This window comes from Rattus norvegicus, chromosome 18 (genome assembly GCF_021556685.1).
Source record: "Rattus norvegicus strain SHRSP/BbbUtx chromosome 18, alternate assembly SHRSP_T2T, whole genome shotgun sequence".
Taxonomy (NCBI): domain Eukaryota; kingdom Metazoa; phylum Chordata; class Mammalia; order Rodentia; family Muridae; genus Rattus; species Rattus norvegicus.
Genome location: NC_141551.1, coordinates 73,523,905 through 73,542,138, shown reverse-complemented (window position 1 = coordinate 73,542,138; position 18,234 = coordinate 73,523,905). Strand labels below are relative to the sequence as shown.

Sequence of the window (18,234 nt, the reverse complement as noted above, 5' to 3'; positions counted from 1 at the left end):
CCAGTTTCCTATCCATAAGCCCCTATCCTATTCCCCCTCCCCCTTCTTCTATGAGGGTGTTTCACCATCCAACCACCCACCCCTTCCCAATGCCCCACCCTGACATTTCCCTACACTGAGGGGTCCAGCTTTGGCAGGACCAAGGGCGTCTCCTCCCATTGGTGTCCAACAAGGCCATCCTCTGCTACATGTGCAGCTGGAACCTGACTCTATTCCTAAATCCCATAGAGGGAGCTTGGACAAGGGCTTGAGCCTGTCCATCTTCCTCAGCACAAACCTTTCGTAAACCAGATTCCTTCCTCCAAATGTTGTCCTTCAAGGGTGATCAGCCTGGACATTGTTGCCATAACACTGGAGTAAGTAGGAGGCTGGCCAGGTAAGGTGTGAGCGAGAAAGTAAGAGTTGAAAGAAGAGAGAAAAGAGATGATAAAAAGAGTAAGAGAAGGATGGGAGAGAGAGTGGGGAGATGGAGAAAGAGGAAGGGGGGCTAGTTGGTATGTGTAGCTAGAAAGCCCCAGGGCAGAGAGCACACCCCGCTCTGCCATGGTGAACATCTGCCCCCATCACCATGACCATGACCATGACCATGACCATGACCATGACCATGACCATGACCATGACCATCACCACCACCATCACCACCACCACCACCACCACCATCACTATCACTATCACTATCACTATCACCATCACCATCACCATCGCCATCATGTCCCAAGACTATTTTTTTAACCCGATAGTACAGACTTCCTGAAGAGCAGCAGAACCAAGACTGTGCCGAAGGCTGGTGGAGGCCAGTGAAATCCAGAGAGGACCATGGGCTGCATCACTACTGAGGCGTGTTTCATCCTGGCCCTCACAAATTCTCTTAGGAAGATGGAACTCCCATTCATGCTTGAAGGAATGAAACCACCACTATGACAGTCTCTTAGGAGCTTTCTGTTGGCATCCTGCCACAGTGACAGGCTGACTTTACATAGTGAGAGCCTTGGTCTAACATCATTTTCACAATCCTTTGTCACATGAACTACATCTCATTTTGTCTCTTACCCCTCAAGGTTACAAATCCCGCTGCTGTCCAACATAAGGAAGAACTCACATGAGGTTCCTGCCTTGCTGTTGTGACCTCTGTGTGGAATGAAGCACACAAGTATAGTTCACCCGTATAACTGGGCCATCACACTTCAGTCTCTGTGGGTATTCCAGTACCATCAGTATACACACACATACACACACACACACACACACTCAAATGCACATTGATACAAAAATGCTACACACACATACACACACACACCACATATACATTCACATATACATGCACATACATACACACCAGACACCACACATACCACACACACATACATACACTTACATACACACACCACACACATATACACTCACATAAACATACCACCCTCACATAAACACACAGCACACACATATACACACACTCACACACATACCACACATACATACATGCATATTCATTCACACACATACACACTCCCACACCACACACATATATACTCATGCACACTAACACATATACATACAAACAATACACATACACACCACATACACACATATACGCTTACATACACCACACACTCATACACACACATACACACACATATATACTCACACACTATGATGCACTATATATATGCACACATACACATTCCTACACAACACACACATACACACATAACATACTTATACACTAACACACACCATACACACATACAAAAACACAACACACATATACACACAACAACACATACATCAAATAATTTTCCAGAGTCCTTCCTTCCCTTTCCCAAGGGCCGTGGCCTATACCTAACAATGCCACACAACGGCACATAGGATGGTGAGGCCTCTTATTTTTTTGAGAACCAGAAGCTTTGGTCTGACCTGGGACCTATGAGAGATCCAAATGACTTGCCCAACTAGACCCCCAAATCTACAGTTAATGAGATTCCTTTCAGGGTTAATCCTTACAACCATAACCATAGACATGCTACACTAGAAGACAGACCCTCTAGAGAGAGCTCTGGTCACAGACAGAATCGTCTGCTAGTCGTTGCCATTCTAATCTTTTTCTACCAAACCCCAACAACTTCCCACAACTCCACATCTCCGTTACCACTTGGACAGGGTCCTCAACCCTCTGATGGAGTGTTTGCAGAAAACAGTATAGTTTTAAGAGGAAAATATAAAGGGAGTTGGGGAGAGAAAACCATCTAGAGTTGATGAAAACATAGGGCAGGGGTTGAGAAGTGAGAGGAAAGAGGAGGGGAGGGGAGGCAAGCAAAGCCGGGCTTCTTCCCCTCTGCTCTGCTGCTCTTCCCAGGGAGACTCATACCAGAGCTTCCTGTTTGTTCCCCACATGACTAAAGCGCACGGGTCCTAGCTACTCACACCGCTGGCTACTTGACTGCCGCTGCCAGTTCCTCCAGCTTGCTTAGAGTCCAATGGACCTGCAGACTTGGCACAGAGCACACCCACCTGCCTTTGTCACAGCACACTAAGAAGGTTTTCTGTGGTGACCTGGCTGGGTAGAGGGCTGCTGGGTCTGCAGGCGTCAGAGCATGGAGGGGTTCCTCCAACTGCTGGCCTGCTTGGCCTGTGTGCTCCAGATGGGTGAGTGTCCCCTGTTTACTCTGAGTCATATAGAATAGATCTTAGCTAGGATCTCCCCTCAAAACTCAGCAGCCAAGTTTGCCCACAGGCCTCTAGGTCTGTGCGGGAGAAAAGCTACGGACTACAGGGCTGTGGTGACAAGGGGCAGAGAACCAAATCTTGGCCTTGTCTTAGGTTTCTGAGTAACTTGGGGCAGTGCCCTGATTTCACAAACCCCAGTGTTCACCACTATACAAAGGCCATCCCTATCTTTTCCTGCAAGGGGCATAAATCCCCGGAATGAGGAAGATGGTACACGCTCTGGACAGACTTTGGGTGTTGCTGGCATCCAACTGCTTCAGGGACAAGGAGAAAGGAGTTGGTGGGTGTGTGGGAACAAACATGAGGATTGCTCAATGTGAGGAATCAGGCCAAAGACAAAGGTTGTGCTAACTGCCTAATGGTAACACTGTTGTTAGCCAGGGTTCTCTAGAGTCACAGGACTTATGGAATGTGTCTATATATTAAGGGAGTGTGTTTAAATGATTTACAGTCTACAGTTCAACTAAGCCACAGATGGACAGCTGTGAGTGGGAAGCCCAAGGATCTACTAGTTGCTCAGTCTCACAAGGCTGGGTGTCTCAGCTGGTCTTCTTGTGTAAACTGGAATCCCCAAGAAGTAGGTTCCAACAGATGTGCTGGCAAGTAAGCGCTAGCAGGCAAAGAAGGAGGAACCCTTCCTTTTCCCGCTGCCCTTATGTAGGATTCCAGCAAAAGGTATGCCCCAAATTAAAGGTGCGCACTACCACCCCTGAGCAGAAGCTTTCAAGGCCAGATCAAAATCTTGTGTCATTCCACATCAATACCTGGATCAAAAGCCTGTGTCTTCCAGCCTCCAGATCTGGGTCACGGGTGTGCCCTCCATTTCTGGATGGTAGTTTGTTCCAGATGTAGTCATGCTAACCATCAGGAATGGCCATCACAAACACTATGGGGACAGTACTGTTCCCTGGGAACAGTACTTCTCAAGGGGTGTCAGGTCTACCTGCTTCCGAATCAGGGGAGCACATTAGTTAAAATGCAAATTCTTTGGCTCCATCCATGGCCTGCAGAGTCACAATCAGGCAGCAAGACCCTGAACCCCACGTTGCCAATGCCCAGTGTAAATGAGTGTCAGGGGCAAAGGACAAAGACACAGCTCAGAAGCCCTTCTCTCCCAAGCAATCCTTTCACCAACCCCAGCCTGGGACATCCTCCTCATAGCCATTTCTAAACAGCGCCTGCTCCACACATGCATGGCCATCACATGTGCTGTATGCTAAGGTCATGGTATTCTGAGCTGTCAGTCAACTCTGCTGGTGTGGGGTCAGGTAGAACTGATATATGAACATTAGTGTGTGTGGATCCAGCCGTCTTTCTTACAACGTATACCCTGCCATCACACAGTGGAAGGAGATGGGAATCAGTCAAGCCTGTCTTTTCCCCAGGTCATACAACTGAGACATCTTTCTGTAAAGGTGGGGTCTAAGGGGGCAAACATGTCCCGACCTGGATTGGCAGATCAGTGAATTGCAAAGGACATAAAACTGATATCAGGTGCAAACTTCAAACACTGGCCCTGGTATTCATCAGCTGTGAGCGTGCCATTGTCTTTCATGAGCCCCATAGAACTAGTCCCTGTCACCCAGATCACTGAGGCCAGGAGGAAATGGAAAGTTGAATGAGTAGGTCTTTCCTGTTCCCAGCAAGCATTGTGGGAAAGCCTGCTCAGCTGAGGAAGCCTCCTTAGGGGAGGGAAGCAAAGCAAAAAGAACCAGAACCACCTTGAAGACCAGGGCAGGGATCAGCTACATGTGGTGGGCACTAGATGCCGGACAGGACCAGCCTGTGGCTCTGTGTCTCCATCAACTCAGGTGACACGCCATGTCACGCCCACATGGCAGGAGAAATAGAGCTAAAGGAGATGCCTGAGAGGAGATGGAAAGCAACCAGGCCTTCTGTTCACATCCCTCAGACTCACCCATCCTGGAACCTTCTAGGCACGTCGGTCGCTAAAAGACATAATTCCTGCTGTCCATATCTTCTTCCTCCTCGCAACTTTTCTCCACTGACAAGCTATCCTACCACCTGCAAAGTCAAACAAAAAAATGGCTGAAGAACAGGAGAGCCAGGTGGAACGAGGTGATCAGTGATCCGCAGCATACTCCAGCTCGACCTGCCACCTGTAGGTGACGTTTGACGACTTGGCTCTCTGGGTGCCGCAGTGCCCAAGAGACCACCACTGGAGTCACACTTCCAGCATGTCTAGGCGGTTTTGAGAAAAATGGTCCCATACAGATAACTGTATTCTTCAGGCTGACTCCCTGTCCACTGGAGTTATAATCACTGGAGGTAGGTAGGGGGAGAGGGATAGAAACACAACAAGTTGTTGATGGACTCCAGTTCTCATGGACGTGATGCTATCCCTCCTCGAGGCACAATCAGTCCATTGTGACTCCCCACCTGACTTCCTTCCATGCCCAACCCTCAAATCACAGAGAACTTCCCTATAAAGGTCACCATAGCCAACCTGATTTTTTTTTTAAAAGTGTCATTCTTTAGCCCTTACCCCACCATGAAGTTCATTTTCCTGGCTGGACCATCTGGTAGACCTTTAACGTAATCATATGGAAACATCCAAAGATGCTTGCACGGTGCCTGTTCTTACTCCACCACTGACTGAGAAGCAGCGAGACTGTGTCCAGCACTTCACAAATGGTCAACACAGACTCCCTGCAAACTCCTGCCTCCTTCCTTACCGTGGGACCAGTGGAAATCTTTGGTCAGTTGTACCCGAAGCAAAGGTTTCCAATTCTGATCTAATCCAGTTTCGACCACCTTCTGCAGCTGAGTTCCTTTGTCTTTCTACTTCTGGGAGCCTTTGGGGGTAGTGCCTTAAACTCTCCCCGGCTGAATCCTGGTTAGAGGAGGTGGGAAATGAAGCCCCCCTTGAGGGGCATGTGGGGCATCAGCGGGTCACATGACGCAGAGCTCTGAAGGAGCTGGAAGGCGGAACCTTTTCTAGTAGCTCGTTACTGGTTAGAAGGCAACTTACTTTTAAATACCTAAGACTTTTTAACTGGACATAATTCTAAAATATTCTATGTACTGTCAACCTCACTCAGTGTTGGCTTTCAGATCTAGTGAAGGTGGTTGTTTTTTTTTTTTCTTTTTTCTTTTTTTTTTTCTTAAATTTTTAGTTGTTTGAGAGTCTTATTATATAATCCAGGTTGGCCCAGAACTTATACAGCCAAGGCTGTCCCTGAATTTAAGATCTCCCTGTGTCAGCCTACTGAATACTAGGACCATGACTTTTGGAAGTCAGGGAGAGAGAATGCAAGGTGGGCGGTCACCATGAACCGCCTGTGTCCCCGGGAGGAATGGCATCACCGCAGTAAGAACCGGTATGCTCAGCCAGCCAGAGTTTAAGACTTGGTCGCTCGAGTAAACATCCAGAAATGGTTTTTCATGGAGGACCTAGCAAGTCAACAGGCATCGAGACTCACCTAAGGTCCCGCAGCCAATTCTGAGCCTGGGCCGGAGGCCCTGCCTCCCCATCTAAGGAACATACTATCAAAACAAAGCAACATTGAGGACAATGAGATTTTCATCTGTGTGTAATATACAGCCCGATGCAGGGCCATGATGAGTCAGAGCTCTCTGGGTTTTATTCCCCCCATAATGTCACTGTTGGTCATTTCATCCCTGGGCATCTTTTAACGAAGCACCTGTCACTCAGCCTGACAGGAGGTCATGGTGAGTCATGAGTTCTATGGCTTCCTCCTGTAAATGGCATTTTTACTATATCATTTCTGCTCTGGGATTTCATTATTTCTGATGATTCCTTCCAGCGAATGTATGCTGTCATCCCTTGTTGCCTTAAATGGCCTTAGAAACAGAAACCACTTTCCAGCATTTCAGTTTATATGTTCCCGACCAGGGCTGGAATGGTCACCCAGGTTCTGCTCTACCAAAGCTAGCATGTCCCCACCACCATCTCTGGTAAGCTCTGGATGCAGATACTGATCCAGAATATGGGCTGTGGGCCTCTCTCATTGACCCCTGGATGCTTCCAGACACAACACACACAGGAGAGCCCCTACAGATAGCACCATAGTCCCAGTCTGGGAGTCATCCCTGCCACCTCTTAGCCGGCAGTCAGGAGCTGCTAGAGGGATCGTATATGTCACCAGATACAAGGAGCTAGGAGCTCTGCCGAAGCAAATGTCTATGTTCTCTGGACAATACTGCTAAGGACTTCTCACCTTCTGCCCTGAGGCCACCCTGAGGACCCTGCCTAAGACAGAGCGTCTCTTTTGAACCCACTCAGCAAGTGAGCAGGAAGCGCTGGATCTGCTAATGGGAGCCAAGACAGAGCCTCTGAATAAAGGGTCTCAGTGTCCCCTTTGGCTCCTAGAGCAAACACCACCTGGGCCATACATTTAGAGCACACTTTAGAGCATTTCACAGCTGAATGAAGATCTGGGAGGAGTTCATAGAGGCCTGCTGCCTGATGTTAGAGTGACTAGGTTAAGCCTCTATTACCATTTTCTCCTGGCAAAGCCAACTGAAACAACAGAAGCATGCCTCCCCTGACAGCAGAGCCCTTCCCACAGCCCTACCTGGAATCCTGGCCACCTCTGACTACTTTGGGCATTGCTGTGGTATTTTGGAGTTCATCATAGGAGTAGGTAGCTCGGCAAATTTTCCCCAAATTTCAGGACAAAAATTATTTTTTTTCTTGCAATCCCCTCCCCCTTTGGGGGGCTTTCCCCTGTAACCCTTAAATGTTACTGTCATGTCAAATGTTACTACAATGAGCAGATAGAAAAGCCTGGCAAGCCTGTGTGGGCCAAAATATTTCTGGATGTATCATGTAGTTCACAGAGAAGGCTGGAGAAGTAGCAAGGAGATACTGTATCAGCTCCTGAAGCCTTAAAAAACAAAGCCCTGTCTCTGGAGTTTAAACCGTTCCTATGCAGTTTGTTTATTTTTGTTTAATCAAATGAACCTTTTCCCCCCCCCTTGGGGTACAAAAGATTGTTTTGCACCTTTCTTAAGCAACTAAGGGGTGGGGTATGTGTAGAGAAGTAGGAGGGAACCGGGAGAGAGAGGTAAGAATTTAAATAAGGGAGGCAGAGCCAGTCAGGGAAAGCTCTGTTACTGTTCAGTCACCAGTTGACCTTGAGAAGTCGCTCAGGCCTTCCAAGCCTCAGTTTCCCCTTCTCTAAAATGGGCCAGTGATGACATCCCGTGGGATGTTGTTGTGTGTTTTAAATGACTCCCAACAACCCCCACTCTTCAGTAATCTGGCCTCCATAGCCATCGTGCGTCCTCTTCTCCTCTGACATCCATATCTCATGCTTCCCTTTTCCAGTTTTTCGAGACAGGGTCCTAAGTATCGTTAACTCCCTATGGAGATAAAACCGGCCTTGAATTCCTAATAATCCTCTCCCCAAGTGCTGGGGCTAAAGGCACACAGCACCATGTCTTTCACCGTCACATCTTATGGCTTGATTCCCCTGCCCCCTCAGCATAGACCATTAAGCCCAGGTCTCTGTGGAATTCACTCTCTGGACTCTGCACACACACATACCTCCTCTCTGTCGGGCTCTACACCCCCTGCCTGCTATATGCAATCCCTATAGACTCCTTCCACCAGCCCCCATCCTTCTGAAAGCCTAACCCCCCTTTCATCGCAGGGTACAGGGGAGAGAAGCCAGAGCTGGGTTCGGTGCTCAGAGAGGACTATTCTGGCCAGGGTGATTCATCAGATAACAGGGGTTGAACAGGAGCGATCTGGCGAGCGGCTGATAACCATGCATGTTCAGACAAAGGCAATACTGTCTGCATCTTTCAGCAGAGCACCTGGCAGAGCACAGCATAATTACATGTTCACTGATCTCTCTCCAGCTCGAGGACAGGGTACCCTGTTCATCTTTGTCCCCACAGTTCATACCCCAGCACCTGGCGCGGAGAGCGGAAGTATCCAGTAAATGTTGGCAGAATTGATGAATGCCCACAGTGTGCAGGCAGTCAGTGCCTGACTCCACGAGCCTGCAAGATGCGAAGTTCAAGTCTAAGGTCACAAGGGGCAGGAAGGTAGGGGCTGAAGGTGCACATTCATAGTCCCAGCTGTTAGGAAGCTGAGGCAGGAAGAGTGCAAGTTCAAGAACTGTTTGAACCACATAACGAGACCCCCACCCCCAATCCAAAAGCAAACAAACAACGAGCAAAATCAGATGTACGTGGTGATTTCTACCTGCAATATAGCAATCAAGAGACTACAGCAAAAGACCGATGTAAATTTAAGTCAGATCGGAATATTCAGTGAATTCCAGGCCAGTGTGAGCTACATTGTCAGACAGACAGACAGACCTGAGGAAACTCTCTTCAGCTAGAAGTCCTGCAGGATCAGTACAACCTTCACACAGGTTTCCCAAATTTGAAAGGCTGCCACCCAAACTAGTTCTTAACTAAGGATAAACGTCAAGCCCTACACTTGAATTCAAACACGTAATTCAACTTGTCCAGAGATTAAGCCTAAGAACGGGCCGCATGAAATATGAACTGTGGTTTAACTCGTGGTCTTCTGGCTCTGGGCCCACAGCAGGAGCCGATTGGACATTCAGCACCGGAGCCCAGGGTGTGCGAGAACTGCACTCTGCAGGTGCAGCTCACAAGGGTCACTTGGGGACAGGACTTGAACTGAAGGGAAAGGTGGGGAGGGGCAGTGAGTCATCCTGTCCCATCAGGAAACAGTAGTGAGTCCAGGAGTGCCCTGCAATGAGCTTCTGCATGGACGTGTACCTGCTCCTGCAGGAGTGGTGGTTCTGGGAGGCTCTCTGCAGGAGTGAGTATCCTGTCTAACTACAGGTGCGTGAGCACCACAGGAGATGGCCTAGCAGTGGTGGCCTGAGGGTATCCCAACCCAAGAACCCAATGAGGCTTGCCAACCACAAAGAGCACTAGGCTTAGCATCAGGAAAAACTGGCTTTTCTCTTTCCTACTTGCCTGGATGCTGGCCTTCATTTACACATCTATAACACTCTCTCCCCTGTCTTTCTTCTCTTGGGTACTTTCAGGACAGATGGCATGGTATAAATAAAGGTACTGTGTATAATACAATTCAAATGGCTCCCTGTAAAGGTCCCTTTTGTGCACTGTGCCTCAGGGCACCAGCTAGGCAGGCTCAACCGCCTGCCTCCTCTTGGGGAGGTACCACCCCTGGCATAAACTTCTGAGGCTGAGCACTTGCACCCCCACCCCCACAGCAGCAGCACAGGACCCTGTGGTTTGCCAGCACTGGGTGAACTGGAAGCGGGGTTCAGCTTCCACAGTCCTTGGCCCCACATTCTGAAGAGCCTGGTTCACCAAGTAGAAGTTAGGGAAAGTGAGGTGGGAGCAATGGTTCTCCCCTGTGGGTTGCAAGCCCTTTGGAGGTTGATTGGCCCTTTCACTGGAGTCACCTAAGACCATCTGCACGTCAGATATTTACATTATGATTCATAACAGTAACAAAATTACAGGAATGAAGTAGCAAAAACATAGTTTTATGGTTGGAGGTCACCACAGCATTAAAGGGTGGCAGCATTGGGAATGTTGAGAACCCCTGGTGTGGAGGGGCAATGCAGTGCTCCCTGGCACAGAGGCAGTAAAGAATCCACCGTGCGGGTCTCTCCTTTCTCTGCCTGAATGCTGGCCTTTTAAGTAGCCCGCCAGGATGCAGTTCACTTGGGCTGGCTCCGTTGTTCCTACCAACTTGTTCCTACCAACTCTACGCCTGTGCTTCAAAGCACTGTCCCCTCCTAGAGCCTCGGTTTCTCTTCTGCAAATACTGTTAGCGCCTTCTGGTGAATCACAGCTTCTTACCTTTAGGGCACCATAATGCAGGCTGTGGGTCCAGGCAGGTCTGAGTTGAACACTGACTTTGCCTCAACCTAACTGTGACCTTAGTTATTTAACTCCTCTGTGCCTCAGTTCAGTTCTTCATTTATCTCTAGGATCACCTGTAAAAACTCGAAGAGACGCTTTGGGAAATGCTCTCAACACAGAGGAGCTCAGTAAGTGATTTTATCATCTCAGGGGTCTTGTAACACGGGGTACCAGAGCATCTCGGCAACTGTTTTTGACGGGGAGAAATACTAAAGGCCTGTGTGGGTCACTAGGTCACATGCCAGGATGAGTCTCATCGTCTCCAGGAAGGGTCTGGGGACTCTCCAGTCTGCCTCCTTCCCCACTTAGTCTTGATATAGCAGGTCTAGGGAGATGCCTCTAAAGCCAGAACGTAGGGTTCCAGCAGAAAGGAATGAAGTGTTACCTAAGTCCTAGTGTTTGCAGCCCTGCCTCTGGGAGTGGAGTGGAGTGGAGTGGAGATGCCACCAGAGGTTAAGGACCCAGTCCCCCTAGGCTAAGTCTGATGTGTCCCTGACCCGCAGGTGCCCCATCGCAGCGCTGGTCCATGCAGGTGCCCGCGGAGGTGAGCGCGGAGGTTGGCGACATGGCGGTGCTGCCCTGCACCTTCACGCACCCTCACCGCCACTACGACGGGCCGCTGACCGCCATCTGGCGCGCGGGCGAGCCGTACGCGGGCCCTCAAGTGTTCCGCTGCACCGCGGCGCCGGGCAGCGAGCTGTGCCAGACGGCGCTGAGCCTGCACGGCCGCTTCCGCCTGCTGGGCAACCCGCGCCGCAACGACTTGTCCCTGCGCGTCGAGCGCCTCGCCCTGGCGGACAGCAGACGCTACTTCTGCAGTGTGGAGTTCACCGGCGACGCCCACGATCGCTATGAGAGTCGCCATGGGGTCCGGCTGCACGTGACTGGTAAGGCGGACTGGCGGCTGAGGGGTGTGGATCCCAACTTCCCCACATTCCTGTCCCGTGGGCGATAGTACTGGGTGTTAGGGAGGCTTCTGAGAACTTGGTAGAAATGCAGAACTCAGGTCCCAGGAGTCGCTGGGCTGGGGCTGGTGAGTGGTGCCCAGATGCTCGCAGACACCGGCAGTTGGCCAAGGAAGGCTTGAAAAACAAGTAAATAATAATTCTAAAGACCGTAAGGGTTGCAGGAAGTGCGCCACCCGCACTGAAGGCTTTCTCATCCCCCACCCCACCTACTCCACCCAAGCCTGTGCATCCCCTGTCCCTAGAGCACGCTGCAACTGGCCCTTCCCTGTGTTGTGGCCCTTTGGTGTGCACCAGTTGCAAACCCAGGAGTTCAAGCAACACATTGTATTAGTTTGCCAAATCTCAGTGAGCCCAAAAATAGGAGCAATTGTGATCACCATTTTACACACGGAGAAACTGAGGCAGAGAAGAGAAATAGCTTGCTAAGGCCATCGCTGCAATAGGACCCAGGCATCCTGGAGCCCAGGAGCCCAGCTCTGGCACCCCCTTACCTCCTCCCTCCTCTTAGTGGGGAGCGAGGCAGGGTTGCGCTACCCCTTGTTTAACCAAACCGTCGGCTCTCACGCTCCCGCAGGGCGTTGTGCTCTGCGCGGTGGCCCACGCCAACCTTCTTCCCCGCAGCTGCGCCCCGGATCGTCAACATCTCAGTGCTGCCTGGCACCTCGCATGCCTTCCGCGCGCTCTGCACGGCCGAGGGGGAGCCGCCGCCTACCCTAGCCTGGTCCGGCCCCGCCCTGGGCAACAGCTCGGCTGCCATGCAAGGCCAAGGTCGCGGCTACCAGGTGACCGCCGAATTGCCCGCGCTGACCCGCGATGGCCGCTACACGTGCACGGCAGCCAATAGCCTTGGTCGCGCCGAGGCCAGCGTCTACCTGTTCCGCTTCCACGGCGCCCCCGCAGCCTCGACCCTGGCGCTCCTGCTGGGCGCTCTGGGCCTCAAGGCGTTGCTGCTGCTTGGCCTTCTGGGTGCTCGTGCCACACGCCGCCGAGGAGGTGGGTGCACCCCAGATCTGGGTGGGTGTGAGGGAGAAGAGAGGGCTCCCTCCACTTTCTGACCGTTCACCCGACCTGGCACAGCAGAACAACCTTTCTGCACCAGCATCGGCTCAGTTCCCTTCTCTCTGCCTGGAACCCATGAGGCGGGGCTCTTTGCAGCTAGGAAACTGAGGCACCGCAGAGTATCTTGCCTTTTGCAGAGTCATACAGAGACAGTCCTGTGTCGAACACAAATCAGTGTTCTGTGAAGATTGGGCCTCAGGTTTCTCCCTTACTTTTTAAACTAACATCTGGAGGTCCTGAGGTTACGGACCATGATGCTGGGAACACACTGTGTTCCCACAATGATGCTCCGATGTGATTCTCTGCGGGCCGGTAAGAGGCTGAGCCTGCAGATCTTTGCAGTACCCCCGTGAGAAGGGTTCTCATAGACCCCAGAGATTGCAGAAGGCAGAGGATAGCCTGCAATTCTGAGGTGTTAGTAAGTTAGGAGAGCTCAACCAAGAATCTTCAGGACACAACGAGCTTGGAAAACATAAATGCACACCTGGCCCGGGAGCCCAACCACTTTTAGAGAAAATCTCCATGCTGCTGCCTCTGACCTTGATGCGGCATCTGCTGAGCACCCCAGAAAGGGAGGCACCTTCTCAGTCCTGGCAGACCAATTAGGCCAGCCTCCAATTCTCCAGGGATGCAACAGAGAATTTGTCTCTGGGCCCCAGTTGCTGTCTTTGCTGTGACCCTGCCATTCTTCCTGGTTCTTCAACTTTATCAAACATGCTGCGTTTCAGGGTCCCCAGAAAGGAAGTTTTATTCTGCTGGACCACAGCTCTCTTAACACCTGCCTCTGTCAAGTTAACCCCATGTTAAGTCCCTCCAGCCAGCTAGCCGTCTGATGCATGTTGCATTTCCTGGGGTCCACTTCTAACAGTGGGGTGGGGTAAAGTGTGCAACTGACACGTAGGCTGGAGGCCACTGTGCAAATTCACACTTCCTCTTTCTCCGTGTCCCTCACACAGATCACCTGGCTGCCCAGGACACCCCTCCACGGTGAGTACTTACCCACCCCACCCACCCACCTCTGCCTGTCTCATTGGCCCAGGGATGCCAGTTTCTCAGAACTGACTGGGTGTACAAGGAGAACAATCAGGCATAGAGCGAGACTAGGGTAGTAGGCTGGACCAGGGCCCGGGTCATACCCAAAGCACCCCGCCCCTCCTTCCAGCACACCACAGTAGGCCAAGCTAACTTGTTACTGCATTCAGTACACAAGGATCTTGGTGTCTATGACCCCAAAAGTTAAAGCCACCCCTTGTTGGCTCAAGCATCCCATAAGGATGCCATTGTAGGAAGACTCATTCTCCAAGGCTTACTACTGACTGCTTCCCAAACAAAATCGCCAAAAACTCAACTTAGATGAAGGATCTAGAAAGACATTAACCCAGAGTCCACTCTTTCCTCTTCGGTGTCTAGTAAGGGTCCTTGTTGATGGAGAAAGAACTCAGCTCTAGAGCACTGTGCCTGGCGTTGGCTGGGAACACTGTGCCTGGAGCACTGTGCCTGGTGCTGGCTGGGAGCACTGTGCCTGGTGTTGGCTGGGAGCACTGTGCCTGGAGCACTGTACCTGGAGCACTGTACCTGGAGCACTGTGCCTGGAGCACTGTGCCTGGAGCCCTGTGCCTGGAGCACTGTGCCTGGAGCACTGTGCCTGGAGCACTGTACCTGGAGCCCTGTGCCTGGTGCTGGCTGGGAACACTGTACCTGGAGCACTGTGCCTGGAGCACTGTGCCTGGAGCCCTGTGCCTGGAGCACTGTGCCTGGTGCTGGCTGGGAACACTGTGCCTGGAGCACTGTGCCTGGAGCACTGTGCCTGGAGCACTGTACCTGGAGCACTGTGCCTGGAGCCCTGTGCCTGGAGCCCTGTGCCTGGTGCTGGCTGGGAGCACTGTGCCTGGAGCACTGTGTCTGGCGTTGGCTGGGAGCACTGTACCTGGAGCACTGTGCCTGGAGCCCTGTGCCTGGCATTGGCTGGGAGCACTGTACCTGGAGCACTGTGCCTGGAGCACTGTGCCTGGTGTTGGCTGGGAGCACTGTGCCTGGAGCACTGTGCCTGGAGCCTTGTACCTGGAGCACTGTGTCTGCTGTTGGCTGGGAGCACTGTACCTGGAGCACTGTGCCTGGAGCACTGTGCCTGGTGTTGGCTGGGAACACTGTGCCTGGAGCACTGTGCCTGGAGCACTGTGCCTGGCGTTGGCTGGGAGCACACTCTTCCCAGCTGCTTCTCAAGTCTTGACAGCCCACCATATATGCATTTCCTTTACTGGTGCACAACAAGACCAGAGTCACATCACTGTCTGCCGTTCACACACCTAACAAATGTTCACCGAATACCTGCGATATGGCAAGGTAATAACGTGGATGAACAGACAGGAAATCCAAGCCCGCGCTCCAGTGCGTGCAGTTTTGCACAAAGGCCATCTGAGATCGTAAAGGGAGATTTGTAAAGCCACCCCAGTGGGTAGCCAGGTGGCCGTGACTGCTTTAGAACTGGGTATTTTCTTTGAAGACAGGGCCCTGAAGACACCAAGCTGGAGGCTGGAGTCTGGGGCAGCCAAGGTGATAGGGACGTCCAAGAGTACAAACTGTAGAACTATCTTTTATTCTCCTGAGGTAACTGTTGTCTCTGATACTCACTGCCTCCGTCTGCTAACCTAGGCCTAGTCCTGGAAGCTTCTGGCCTCTTACAAGCTGGTTTAGGCCTAGAATGCTTTCAGCCTCTGACACTCACTGCTGAATAAGCTCACCCTTTCTAGCTCTTTCTGAGCTCCGGCTGGTTCACCTCAGCCGTTCAGGCTCCAACTCCTCTCCCAGCTGACTGATTTCAATCTGACCCCTCTCAGCTTCTGAGTGAATCGCTCTGCTTGGCCTCATACTAACTTTGACAATCTGTTCTAATCTTCTGTCTCCTTCTCACTGTGACTTGTTCTCTCTTCAACCTGTCTCTGTACAGTTGTCCCAGTAAAACTGCCACTCAATTAGACGTCACTTTCAAACACGGGTGCTTCCTTCTACAAACTCACTTTACCTTTACTGTTTGGGATTGAAGGTGTGTGCTAAAGGGTTGAGCCGCGCCACAATTAGAAACAGGGTTTTTTTTTTCAGTAAATAACGCAATCTCTCGGGGTTCCCAGTGTGATCAAATATCCTGCAACAGAAAACCGTGAGTAGAAAGGCCAGGTGGGATTTGGACTGGACACAGGTATAGGGGAGCATGGAAATGTGGGTCGAGATGGCAAGGTTGGGGTGATTCTGAGTGAGGTGGAACTCGGAATGGTTTAGGGTCACGCATAAGAGGTTGAATCTGAACAGAAGAGCCCAAGAAGTAGACCCAGAAGGAGGCCATTGTTTCTTCTGTTCTGACAGCAACCGGGGGAAGGGACTCTCTGAGGTTAATGAAGGGAAACAGAGCACCCAGGGTTAGAGTTGAGTCCTAGTCACAGAGACCAGGAGGGAACCCAGTAAGGGAAGGGTGTGTGCTTTGTCTTGCACAGTGGCTGGGAGGCTAGGGGTAGGGATGTCTGGGAAGCAATCAGACCTGGGAGATTGAGACATGGATGTGGAGCTGATTTCTGAAGCCTCTGACAACGTCACTTTGTAGAAGAAGGTAATTGGTCAAGGAAGCTGTCACCAGCAGCATCCCCCTGTCTTACATTAATCAACGCACCAACCTTGCTGGTTCTGGCTCCACTGCCTCCCATATGGTATCTTCCTTGACCTGTCGCTGGGGCACAGCTTGGGAAGTCAGGGACCTCTTGAAATACTGGGTGGTAAGTCAATTTTTCTCTTGTCTGTAGGTCTCAGGCTCAGGAGTCCAATTACGAAAATTTAAGCCAGATGAATCCCCCAGGCTACCAGCTGCCACGAGTTTGCTGTGAGGAACTCCTTAACCACCATCATCCAGTCATTCACCATGAAAAATAAAGGACAGTATCACCAGGCTAGACCTGTACAGCTCATAATTCCTTGGCAGCTGTGGGCCAGGCAACATCCAAGGGGACCAGGATACCTGCCCACGGTACTCTGCCAGCAATCTGGACGTATATGCATGCCCACACAAGTCTCAGCACGAAACTTCTGGAAAAACTCCTCTTGTTTTTTCTTACTTCGAACTACATAGTAAAGCAGACAGGAAACTAGCCATAAGGTCTGGAGGTCCAGGCTCCTGTCTGCTCTGTCATGGACTTGCAGTGCGGACCAGGACACTTCCTTGACCTATCTGGGGCTCAGCTTCTCCCTGAAGATCTGAAGGGACCTCGTCAACTCCAACTCTAGCTAAAACGTGGGCCATTGGACGTGCTGAATTTGTAGGTAGGTGTGGCACTGCTCAGCTTTTTGGAGAACAAAGGACTCCCAAGAACCACCTGAGGCGGGAGCTGTGCAAACTGATAGCAATCCTTGGAACCATTATAGCAAGAAGAAGCCCGGAGCCCCTGCCTCCTGAGCTCACACAGACTGTTCCAGCCGCCTGTGATCATCTCAGCTGACCCACACTTCCTTGAACTGGGATCCACCGAGAGAAGACTGAAGACCCACAGTCTCAAAGCGTCTGAAAGCTGTGTGTCAAAACCCGGGAGACCTGAAGGGCGTCTGGGTCTAAGTGGTTAAGGCAGCTGTGGCTCTGACCTCTCTCTGGAGTGCACCCCCTCCCAGGATGTGAACCTCCAGGAGGACTGGCAATGTCTCCCCACTTGCCCAAGCCCAGCCAGGCTAACTTCAAGAGTGGTGCTTTCCTAATTTGCACTTCAGTGTGCATTTGTTGGTCCTGTTAAAGGACAGAGGTGCAGTTGGGACCGAGTAAGCCACAAGACAGGAGGCTAAGGAGACCATGTTTTTCTGGGGACAGTATCTTTGTGTTGAGGGCAGTCAGTTTTCAGGCTTCCCACTCTGCCAAGGGTGCTGACAGTTCATAGTTATTTCAGGATCCGTCAAGAACTGTTAAGGAAGCACAGGGCTTGACGTCTGGCCCTGCTTGCAGGTAGGAGCATTAGAGTGTCTCTATGAAGGACCTGTGTCACCAAGGAAAAATATAAGGATGTGGATTAGAGCGTCATTGGTCTCTGGAGCTGTCTTTCAGAGCCAAGAAAATTCTACGAGCTACTAATTACACACTGTGTGGTGTTGGGAATTCCTTTTCAGGGTTATGAAACCGAAGGAGGCATCATTATCGGTCAGGACGAGCTAGGCTGTCCTGCACCAACAAGCCCTAAAATCAGTGACTAAAAATGGTCTTTATCTTGCACTCTATCAGTCAGGGTTCTCTAGAGGGACAGGATTTATGGGATAAATCTATGAAGGGGGGGGAGGGAAAGGGAGAAAGGGAGAGGAGGAGGCTCCAGTGGTCCAGCTAATCCAACAATGCCTGCCTACCCAAGGAAAGTTGAAGAATCCACTAGTTCAGCCCACGAGGCTGGATGTCTCAGGTAGTCTTCAGTAGACATCAGAATCCGAAGATGTGGGCTCTAATGCAGTGAAGAAATGGAGTCGCAAGCAAAAGCAAGAGGGAAAGCATCCATCTTCCATGTCTGTCTGTCTGCTGCTAGCAGATGTGGCCCGGATTAAAGGTGGATCTTTCTACCTCAAAAGATCCCCCTTCAAATTATTTAATTAAGACAAT

General features: G+C 51.1%; 1 protein-coding gene and 1 long non-coding RNA gene across 4 annotated transcripts in view; one reads left to right on the top strand and one right to left on the bottom strand.

Moving 5' to 3' along the window:
• Positions 1 to 2,544, bottom strand: part of LOC147999886 (uncharacterized) — a 23,410-nt gene extending 20,866 nt beyond the window's left edge. Inside the window, exon 1 of the long non-coding RNA XR_015643082.1 lies at positions 2,509 to 2,544. This is a non-coding gene — a long non-coding RNA (uncharacterized LOC147999886). The remainder of the gene's footprint in view (positions 1 to 2,508) is intronic.
• Siglec15 (sialic acid binding Ig-like lectin 15) lies at positions 2,416 to 18,234 on the top strand. Of its 3 annotated transcripts, none has more exons than XM_087593277.1 (7): positions 2,416 to 2,643; positions 8,575 to 8,763; positions 10,665 to 10,724; positions 11,100 to 11,483; positions 12,186 to 12,557; positions 13,580 to 13,610; positions 16,415 to 18,234. In XM_087593277.1, exons 4-7 carry the CDS (start codon positions 11,123 to 11,125, stop codon positions 16,539 to 16,541), a joined length of 891 nt encoding a protein of 296 aa, XP_087449403.1. In that variant the 5' UTR covers positions 2,416 to 2,643; positions 8,575 to 8,763; positions 10,665 to 10,724; positions 11,100 to 11,122; the 3' UTR covers positions 16,542 to 18,234.

Bases quoted from the DNA above. Each gene is read 5' to 3' on its own strand.
- Siglec15 (XM_087593277.1), top strand. From the start codon at position 11,123: ATGCAGGTGCCCGCGGAGGTGAGCGCGGAGGTTGGCGACATGGCGGTG. The intron at 11,484-12,185 runs GTAAGGCGGACT...TCTTCCCCGCAG, and splicing joins GGTCCGGCTGCACGTGACTG to CTGCGCCCCGGATCGTCAAC. The intron at 13,611-16,414 runs GTGAGTACTTAC...TCTTGTCTGTAG, and splicing joins GCCCAGGACACCCCTCCACG to GTCTCAGGCTCAGGAGTCCA.